The following is an 11,407-nucleotide window of genomic DNA, read 5'->3' as shown; positions in this document are numbered from 1 at the left end:
TTTTTTTTTTTTTATTAAAACTTTCACTTTAAAGGACAAAAAAAAAGTAGGTTCAAAATGATTACTTTTATCATATTAAAAATCAAAATCAATAATAATTTAAAAACAATTAATTTTAAAAATTGTATAATATATAATTATAAGAATTAATAATCTGGGTTTAATTAAGGAAATAGAAGTTGATGTAGCTTTTGTAATTATCCATCAATTTCTTAGAATTAAACATTATCTATAGATTTGCATCCAAGCGTTTCTTATGATAATGATTTTAATCACTGTCAGATTAAATCTATACTGGACCCAACTATGCAACGTCCCCACTATGCTGCGACCTCACTGTGCTGGGTTTTTATAGATTATACTCTATATATGAAAACTCAGTTGAGTATTTAGGGAGTAGTAAGCTACATCTCCTCATTGCCCATTTTAAATCATTATTTTAGATAAAAAACTAAGATTTTGAAAAGGCTAGAATAATCTAGTAAAGTAAAATTTTTAGACTGTTAACATTTGTTGACAATATAAAATAATTTCAATGTTAGGCTACTGAAATTTTTGATAAGCTGAGCACTCTCCCTTACATATAGGGATTATCATAGAATATAATAGGCAATTCAAAGGAATCAATTGATGAGTGGGTGAGTTAAAGAGACTAACCCTTTCAAGGATTCACGAGTTCAAATTTACTCTCTGATAAATTTTTAAAATCACCACTAAAAAAAAAAAATACTACACGTTCCATTAATTTTGAATAAATAAAAATCTTGTTACAGTTCAGCTTAAATTTTATATAATAAATAAGTTTTAATTTTATTATTCCTTTACATATACCAGTATCGAAATTAGAATTTTTTTATCGGGGGTTCATATAGATTTTAAATTGTAGAGTAGTAGGAGATTATTCTTCCAAACCATAAATATTATGATTTCGTGTCCATGTTTTGTGTTTCAATAACACTTACGAATTTTTTTTATTATTCATTACTATCCTAAAAAGGTATTTGGATAAATTTTCAAGGACAATACAATTATGTTTTCATGGGTAGTAAAAATATACACTTGAACCATAGAATAGATAAGATGTTATCCTGTGAATCGGCCCTAGTTTAAATAATAATATGAAATACTATACTTACGAAGACATGATTGTAATACAAACAAATAGTAATATGAAAGTCTATAATATTATTTGATAGCATATTTTTGCAACGTTGTTTTGTCATGGAAGAATAAAAGTTTTTCGTTGATTTTTATGAAATTTTATTATCTATACGACAACATTGTAGATAATGCGAAAACTTGAAGGCTAAATTAACTGGAGGATAGATCTTATTATTACAATCGCATGAAATACATAATATATATATATATTTTTTTTAAAACATATGTTTTTTAAGGACTGACTATTATGATATTTCAAATATACTGTCACTTTAAATAATTCATATATCAATATTGTTTTAATTTTGTTTAGATCCGTGAGTATTTCAAATAACTTGTCAATATTAATTAATGAACTATTTTTGTATTAAATTTTTTAGCATGTAAGTATTGAGTAGTTCAAACATTACTTAATTTATGACTAACTTTTCAAAAAAATCGTCTCTTTCACGTCACTATTTTCTTTGTTTACCAACTTCTAAATGAACAAAGAAAACCCAGAAACCAATGGAATAGTACAGCAGGCTTCACCTGAATCATCTATTTATCATTCAATAATCCCAGATATTGATTTTGAGCAACCATCCAACGACAATCTGGATACCAAAGATAGAGAAAATCAACCTTTACTAGGTCGTATAGACCATTGTCCAGGATATAATAACTTTCCTGGTAAATAACTATTGTTAAATGCTTTTATTTATAATATATTTATATCTAAGTGATTTTATTTATCTACAGTGAGGTAAGTAAATATTCAGACATAGTCTAAGAAAAATAATTTGCCTCTCAAATTTCCATCGTCTTACGACCATACTTGGTGTTGACCATACTTAAAGGTCCTTAAGATGATGGAAATTTGAGAGCCAAATTATTTTTAGCTTCGATGCGAAGCTGAGAAGGTATTGGTTTTACTATGATGTGTTTTTTTTTTTTTAAGAGTGTCCAAACATTTAATTAACTCACTGTACAATTTTCTATAAACTTAAAGTAAAAAATTTATTTTAATTTTAGTTTTTTAGTATGTTATAATTGAGAAGAAAAGTTAATTATCCTTGATTAATATTTATCCTAAATTATATTATATATAATCCATAATTTTCTAAATACTTTTTTAACTCTTGATTATATTAGTTCAAATTTAATTCAGGACCAATAATTTTTACTAACATTAGATAAAACATATATTTTCTTAATAATTTACAATTAAAACTATTTGTTTAGAAGGTATTTTTACTTTCACACATTTCAGGAATTTTGTTAAATGTGTGATATTTCTTTGTGATAATAATTGTTTTTAAGGAGTTTTCCCAAGAAACAATATTAACATTAATGAAATAAATAATTTTATTTCAAAGTAATCTCATATAAATACAGATTAAGATAAAAACTTAAACTTAAAAAAAAGCCAGAAAACTGGCTTGAAATTTTTAACCTGTATCTATTACTTCGAAAAAAGCCATGTAACCCAATTCTTGAGTAGGTATTATGAAATATATTTTGGCATAATTCTTGTATATGTAACATTCAAACTATCTTAAAATTTCTTTAAAAAGAATTGTACACTACAAAATCAATCAATCTTTTTAATGATGATTCAACAAATTTTTATAGCTTATTAAACTTGCTGATTAAAATAAATTGACCAAAGGTTAAACTATAACTTGAAAAAAAAATTTTCTAGTAGAAAATAACAAGTTACTAGGATTACAAAACTTTATCGCTTAGTATTTGTTTTAGTGTACATAGGAAATTAGATTTTTTTACTCATTTTACAACACACCTGATTCATGACAAAAAATAAATACTTTAAGCCACACCTCCAAACTTTAATTATTACTGTTGATATGTCAAACATTTTTAGAGTAGGGGAAATAACTAAAGGAATAGAATACCCACTTCAAAACTGATATTAGTCATTGAAAGCTGCCATTTAGCTTTGTATAATAAGTTCTTTAAATATTCGTGTTTAAATTAAAATCATGTATTAGTGCTGTATGTTTCTTTTTTAGAAATTATAGTATGCAATATGTATGACAACACATCAACTATTACTAATTATGAAAGTATTGTAATAAATGGTAAATTAGAATCTTATTAATTTTTGTATGACCTCAAATATTAATATATTTTTTCTCAATTATATGAATTATTAATTTCAATTTGAAATCAAATAAATATTTAAATATAGTTTAATTCTTATATTAATTAACTTCTGTGATAACTGTTTTTACTAGATGATCCAGCTTTTTCAGCAGTTATAAAACAAGCAGAAGTAGCTATTGATAATGGTGTCTTCCCAGATAGAATCTATCAAGGATCCAGTGGGAGTTACTTTGTTAAAGATCCAAATGGTGTAAGTATTATTTTTCTGACAGTAGAATTTAAGATTTAAAAATAAAGAAAATCTATTGGTTTTAGAAAATTATTGGGGTTTTCAAACCTAAAGATGAAGAACCATATGGGCTTTTAAACCCTAAATGGACAAAATGGTTACACAAAAATTGCTGTCCTTGTTGCTTTGGACGCTCATGCTTAATACCAAATCAGGGATATTTATCTGAAGCGGGAGCAAGTTTGGTATCAACTAAATTGGGATTGAATATTGTACCCAAAACAAAGGTAGCTAAGTTAGTAAGCGAAACATTTAATTATGGCCGAATAGATAGAGAGAAAACTAGGATGAAACATGCTATAAATGATCATTTCCCTAAATTAGGACGTCGTTTTAACAGGCTTGGCCTTAGGCCAAAGGTTTGTTAGTGTGTAATTCATATACTAACAGTATATTTTAATGAAATTTTCAATTTTAGATTGGATCATTTCAATTGTTTATGGAAGGTTACAAGGATGCAGAATATTGGTTACGACGATTAGAACTGGCTCCACTACCTTTAAACCTTCAGTCACATTTTCAAATTCAATTTGAAAAATTAGTTGTTTTAGATTATATTATTCGTAACACCGATAGAGGTAATGATAATTGGCTCATAAGATATGATCAGCCCAGTGTTAACTCTAGCCCTAATGGAAGTCTTACTAATTCTACTTTAAGTGAATGTTCAACAGTAAGTTAAAATAAAATAAAGGAATTATAATTAAAAAATGTATATTTATCTTTTATTTTAACTGTAATTAGGAATGGAATGTTACCCAAGAACCAGATATTAAAATAGCAGCTATTGATAATGGTCTAGCATTCCCCTTTAAACACCCAGATTCTTGGCGTGCTTATCCATATCATTGGGCTTGGCTACCACAAGCTAAAGTACCATTTAGTAAAGAAATAAAAGAACTTATTCTTCCTTATTTATCAGATATGAATTTTGTTCAAGATTTATGTGATGATCTCTATACTCTCTTTAAAGTAAAAATTACAAAAACAAATTTTATTTAAAAAATATTGTTATAAATAGTTGAAATTTTTCAATTTCATTTCAGATGGATAAAGGTTTTGATCGACATTTGTTTGAAAAACAAATGAGTGTTATGCGAGGGCAAATTTTAAATCTTACTCAAGCACTAAAAGATGGCAAAAGTCCAGTACAACTTGTTCAAATGCCAGCTGTTATTGTTGAAAGGTAAGAAAACTTTAAGATAACTGTTTAATGGTATAGCTTATCTTATTCAGGTCATATTGGCATAGGCATAGTCTGAAAAAATTGTCTATGTGGACTATAGTTTCATATTCTAATTAATAAATTCGGATAAAAGACCTGACATGAAATTTTTCTACCATATTGCTTTATCTCCTCCCCCACTAAAAATACATTCAATACATTTAAAAGGCAACAAATATTTCTATGAAGACTAAAGCTTTCACAGCCCCCATGGAAAATACACTAATGCATATTAGGGGTATTATTGGGAAAGGCTGAAAAAATAAATCAACTCTAGGCATGAATTAAATAATATTTATAATTTTGATATTTAAATAAGAAATATAAAATTCTGAATTTGGGAAGAGCTCGATTTTCCTCAATAGCCTCTTCTCCTACAACTATGCCATAATAAATTTTTTTTTATTTAGTTCTTCTTCGGTTTTTCGAAGGCTATTGAGGCCCATTATTACAACACAAATTAGATTCCACTTGTCTCTATCTTGTGCTACTGTATCCATATCTTGTATTCCAATTTATTCTGAAATCTTTTTTTACTTTGTCTATCCATTTTTTTAATGGTCTGCCTAGTGGTATTTTCCCAAAGGTTTTCCATTTTAATACCACTTTCATTAGGCTCCATTAGCTCATTGACTTCCATATGTGGCTAGCCCATACAATTCTTCTATATTGTAATACTGCTACTATGTCCACTTCTTTAGCTGTTGTAATTCTATGTTACTTCTACTTTCATATTGTTGTGTGATATTATTTCTTTTTGACCCATATATTCTTCTTAATATTCGTCTTTCAAAGATTGCTATTTTGTCTTCATCTCCTTTGGTCGCTGGCCATTTTTCACAAGTATATAAAAGAACTGGTCTGATAATTACTTTGTATAGTGTAATTTTCGATTTAATTGATACTTGTTTTGATTTAAAAATGCTCGTTAACCCAAAATAACATTTATTCTCTGCAGTAGTTCTTATATTAATTTCTTTGTGATTATTATTTTTGCTATTTATTGTAACACCCAGATATTTAAAACTATATACCCTTTCTAACTTAAAATTCTCAACTTCTATATGTTCTCAATTATTTTCTCGTCTTGATATTACCATATATTATTTAGTCTTTGATTCATTGATTTGTAATCTAATGTCTTTGCTATTTTTTATTAGCTCCTTGTGCCCATTATTACTTGTTTATTTGATCCTAATATGATAATATCATCTGCATACTTATTTGTATATGCTATACATACGCTATACGCTAAAGTTCCGCATTGTCTTATATTATCTTCTAAGTTTAGCCCATCATACTTGCTCTTCGTTTTCTTTACTATCGTTTTCAGCGCTATATTAAAGAGTACTGGGGATAATGCATTTCCCTGTCAGGGTCCTGTCTTAACTCGTTTTATATGCATAGTTTGATCATTTTCATTGTTTTAGCCAGTATTCCAAAGATTATGAGTGCTTTCCATAGCACTTCTCTATTGACTGAGTCATATGCTTGTTTATAGTCAACAAACAATAAATGTAGGTCCTTGTCAAATTCATAATGTTTCTCAACTAGTTGTTTAACCGTGAAAATATGGTCTATGGTTGATTTTTCTCTCATAAAACCACACTGGTAGTTTCCAATAATATCTTTTGTATAAGGCGTATTTCTGTTTAATATGATACCTGAAAATACTTCATACATTGTGTTCAACAGTGATATTCCTTGGTAGTTTTAAATAGCTTAAAACATCTCCCTTTTAATAGATTGGACAGATTATTGCTAATTGCCATCTATTTGGTATTTCTTCTGTATTCCATATTTCTCTGATTAATTTACCTATTTCATTTATCAATTCCTCTCTACCGTACATAAAAAGTTCCACAGCTAACCCATCTTCGCCCAAAATCGGTGATTTGTTGTTTTTCAATCCATTTATCACTGTACTAATTTCTTTGTTTGTTGAGTATCTTCAGGTTCCGCAGTATAGTACTCTATTTGTGGATAGAATTATCTTGTATGTGGGTTGAGCAATTCCCAAATTGTTTTGCAATTCCTTCTCCATTTGTTACAAGAGTTCCGTTTTCGTCTCTCATTATTTCTATTCTCAGGATATATCCCATTTTTTGTTCTTTTGTTTGTTTGAAGAAGAACCACCTTGGGTTTGTACTATTTTTTTTTTCGATCTGTTCTATTCTTTCCTTTTCCCATAACCATTTTTCTCTTCTTATTGTGCCTTTAGCTTCTCTAAGTTTCTGTGCAATTTTTTTATTGTTTTCTGTGTTTGGGTTTGTAAGCTTTAATGATTTTGCTTTATCCTTATCTTCGATAGCTCTCTGACATTTATCGTTAAACCATTTATGTTTTTTTACTCTTTTCTTTTGTCCTATGTGTTCCACAACGGTTGTTTTTATTATATTCTCTACTTTTTTCAAACGGGTTTCAATGTTTTCTGCTTTTAATCAGTTCCTCAGTTTATTCTTTAGATTGTTCTTATGTTGATGTAATTTTTTTATTTAGTAAATATTGTAAATTTAAAATATTTATACTTTTGACTTATTGAATTAATACCTTATTACTTAATTCAAATAACTAAGAATAATTTTTATTTATTGTGCATTCATTATTTACATTACTAATAAAACTTTAAGTCTAAAAAAAAAAATACATTTCCAAAAAAAAATAATTATTGTATTTAAAAGTAAATTTCTTCTTAATTAGACATAATTATGTCATAAAAATTACTTATTACCTAACTTTGATTTAATTTACATAATTTTCAAAATAATCTTACTTGGATGATAATTTTAAATAGATTGCAGCACTGAAATACACATTATAATTAATAATTAATTGGTTTTGACTCGTCAATAATTAAGTATTAATTGTATAAATTGGTGTGCTAAGTTTTTGTAATGATAATTGTGTGTAATATTTTATATTTAATTATGAGACAACTGTTTTTGTGTATTCAATCCTATATTATCGTATTCAATATAGCCTAGTTCCAGAAAATATCAACATCAAAGAAAGTATAATCTCTTTAAACAACTTTATTACTGTGCAAATTATACTCTAAGTTATAAACTTCAAAACTAAAACTTAAATTTTATTGCACTTCAGAATTTATAAACAACCATCATGTCAATTTTTTAAAAAAGTTAAAAAAAAATTATTCTGCAATGACAGCAAAAAAAAAACCTATACATTTCTTCATAATTTAAAATAATTTTTACAAGAATCCAATTTTTTTTTGTAATAATATGTGATTGAAAACTTTGTAAAATTCAAAACTGCACTCTTATAAATTATATTTTAAAAAACATTATATAAAATTTAAAAAACTTTATTTATAATAAAAATAAATTTCATAATATATTAAACAATAATTAATGAATATTTTTTATTTTAGATCCAAAGGCCATGTTGGAACAACATCCAAGTTTCGTTCATTTAGTGATACTTTTACTCAAAGATTTCAAAATAAAAGTCCGTTTTTTTCTTGGTGTTAACTTATTTTAGAAAAATATTTGGCTCAAATTTTAATATTATAATCATTATTTATATAAATAATTATTTTTTTTTCATTGTTCCCAGTCATAATATTTGTCTTATGTTACTTTCTGTTATTATTTTTAAATGATCTGGTCATTTCTATACTGTATAAAAAATATGTCCAATTATTTATGTTTAGTTAATTTTTTTCTTAAAATGTTTAATTTAATTATATATTATTTCAATTGATTTTAATAATTTATGATTAATCACATTAATATTTAATATCAAAAAATTATGATTTATATCTCTAGTCTTAAGAAAATATTCTTTTTGTTAAATATTTACTCTTTAAACATTTCATGTTGTTAATATATTGTGTTATAAATAGAAGGCTGTGGATGTAAAATATATAATGTTGTTTTGTAACAATAAAAAACAATATTTATAAACGGAAAATCAGGGATACAATCACATAAATTAATTTTGTTTTTTTTTTTTTTACAAAACTGTACTAGAAAAGAACTAATAGAAAGTATTAACATTTCATAATGAAAAAAATTTTATTTTTCAAATTTAAGACATACATTATTGAATCTATACAACTCTAGAAATTTTTTTTTTTGATTTCCATTATACTATTACATTTTTTGTATAATTTTAAAATTATACTTATCTAAACTATATACTCTCATTTAAAATTTACTATTGTATAATTTTTTAATTATATTTAATGAACTATCTATTTTTTTCATTCCATTGTAAGTTAATACCAATAAAATTAAAATATATGTTATATTATTTGGTATACTTTTTTTTCTACAAAATTTATTGTTAAATTGATATATTATTATGTTTAAGTGTAGCCTTGTTTACAAAGTATCAATTAACATATAAAACTTGATTGTATATTACTTTCTTGAGGTAATATACAGGTAATATATTATTTAATAATTAACATCATTTTTCTTAAATAATGAAGCAATATTTTCGAGATATTCAACCAAATAACCATTTGCATTACAATAATACTCTAATACACAAGNAATTGTATATTACTTTCTTGAGGTAATATACAGTTAATATATTATTTAATAATTAACATCATTTTTCTTCAATTTATATTAAAAAAATATATAAATAAATAAATATTGAAAATATCACTTAATTTAAAAACTATTGAAATATCATAAAATTAATATATAAAAATTAAATAGTACTTTATGAATCTATACTATTTTTATAAAAATAAATTTCAAAAAACATAATCCTGTCTAAGGTCCACGTGGTTTCACTGGATAACATTTCTTCATTATGTGATTTAAGATTTTCGGACATACTTTGATACCAGTTCAGCAAACTTGATGTTCGAGTAAGTATCTGCAAATGATCGTCGAATTGGAGTATTTTTTAAATTTAATTTTAAATATTAAAATTCGTTGATAAGTACAGATATAAATGTATGAATTGAAGTTTATAATTTTTAATATTCTGATATTGTATGTTCCATTATAGAAAAAATATTACACAAACTTCGATTTAATTATATACTAATAGCAGTTTTTATGAAACTTATTCAGTGGTGCAGACAGCGGCGTATTTATGCAAAGGCAATACAGGCAACTGTCTACAGCGGCATATTTTAAGGGGCGGCAAATATTGAACCCCAACAAATTTATAAAAAGCGAGTTTTTTTTTTTATAGTTGTTATGACAAATTGACTTCCTAATGATTATCAAAATCGTTTTCATTTATTGTGTATTTAAGATATGTATATTAGTCGCTACAAGCAATTCATCTTATGATTTAATAATAAACATAGATTTTATTGTAAATATTTTTAAATACTTTTTTTCTTTTTTGTAGGAAGAATTAGTAGTGTTACGGCAAAAATATATAAAATTGAGCCCCCTCCGTCATAACATAATGAAGGGCGGCATATGTTTAAATGCCTATAGACGGAAAATATGTGAATAAGCTCCTGGGTACAGTGGATGGCACTACGGCAAATAGTTTTCGATTTTTTTTTCAAAAGTTGGTATAATATTTTAGTCATCGTCATAGACAGGATAAACTGTTATAATAATAAATTTTTGCAAAACAAGATATTTTATAATTTCATTATTTTCACTAATAAATGTACCTTTATAACACTGTATTATAAAATATGCCATGTATTGTAAATAATCAGAGATATGAACATAATGAAAATTTAGGGCAGTCCGGTTATTATAATAGGCGATACAAAGAAAAAATTTCTGGTGAGAAAAAAAAAAGTTATCAAAAAAACCTGTTGAGAGGGCCGAAATACATGAGCATCCAGATGCATTAGCGTCTCCGTCTCTAGGGTCGTTTTTATTTGGTCATTAATTGAAAATAAAACATTTTACGAGTGCCGTGCCTAAAGTTGGCTCTGAAAATAGGGTAAGCCATTAGGTAGACAGCCAGGGCCTGTCTTACCTAATCACTGAGCACACCTCTCTAAATAATGTAATTTTTTATAAAAAAAACTAATGAAACATAATTTTAATGGATTTTTAAATACCTCGTTTTTTATCATAAAAGACTTGACTTTACCCATAAAACCATTGGAGTGTAGTATATTTCCTTTTCCACTCTTTTTAGATATAAAATTGCTGTCATTGTAATGACTAAATAATTGTACGCTCATATTGACAGTTGAATACTCCAACAAGGATTGATCAACAATACCTAGTACATCTGATTCAACTGAACTAAAAAACTCGGTCATTCATTATATTCATGTCTGTTATAAAAAAGTTAAATTTTTGTAATTAAAAAGTTATAGCAACATAATGTTAAAAAAGCACAGAGGGGTCGCGGCACAGTGGTGACGTGGCATAGTTGGATCAAGTATAATGATATCTGACAGTGATTAAAATCACTATCAAAAATAAACGCTTCGATGCAAATCTTTAGATAGTATTTAATTTTAAAAAAATTGGTGTTTTATTCCAAAAGCTACTTGATCTGCTGGTTCCTTATTAATATCTCGATTAAGATAAAGTATGTCGAATGAAAAAAGGTTTATTAAAAAATATTATTTCTCATAAAAAAATTGTGTGGATCCATAAACTTTTCAATAAGTTATAGCATTATAAAGTTAAATATAATATAAATAATAAAATCGA

General features: G+C 26.0%; 1 protein-coding gene across 2 annotated transcripts; it reads left to right on the top strand.

The window, feature by feature from the left end:
• Positions 1-1,319: 1,319 nt before the first annotated feature.
• On the top strand, positions 1,320-8,748 carry LOC126895815 (phosphatidylinositol 4-kinase type 2-alpha). 2 transcript variants are annotated; one of them, XM_050668058.1, is made up of 9 exons: positions 1,320-1,478; positions 1,542-1,833; positions 3,174-3,242; positions 3,399-3,517; positions 3,583-3,915; positions 3,975-4,229; positions 4,301-4,528; positions 4,603-4,742; positions 8,173-8,748. In XM_050668058.1, exons 2-9 carry the CDS (start codon positions 1,644-1,646, stop codon positions 8,270-8,272), a joined length of 1,434 nt encoding a protein of 477 aa, XP_050524015.1. In that variant the 5' UTR covers positions 1,320-1,478; positions 1,542-1,643; the 3' UTR covers positions 8,273-8,748. The 2 variants fall into 2 exon arrangements, with proteins under 2 accessions (XP_050524015.1, XP_050524016.1); XM_050668059.1 differs by lacking the exon at positions 3,174-3,242 and having other exon boundaries at positions 1,323-1,478.
• Positions 8,749-11,407: the final 2,659 nt, after the last annotated feature.

The sequence above is a fragment of the Daktulosphaira vitifoliae genome, unplaced genomic scaffold, assembly GCF_025091365.1.
Source record: "Daktulosphaira vitifoliae isolate Bord-2020 unplaced genomic scaffold, ASM2509136v1 Scaffold_1, whole genome shotgun sequence".
Taxonomy (NCBI): Eukaryota; Metazoa; Arthropoda; class Insecta; order Hemiptera; family Phylloxeridae; genus Daktulosphaira; species Daktulosphaira vitifoliae.
Note: the sequence above shows the minus strand (reverse complement) of the source record. Positions and strands in the feature narration are given on the sequence as shown.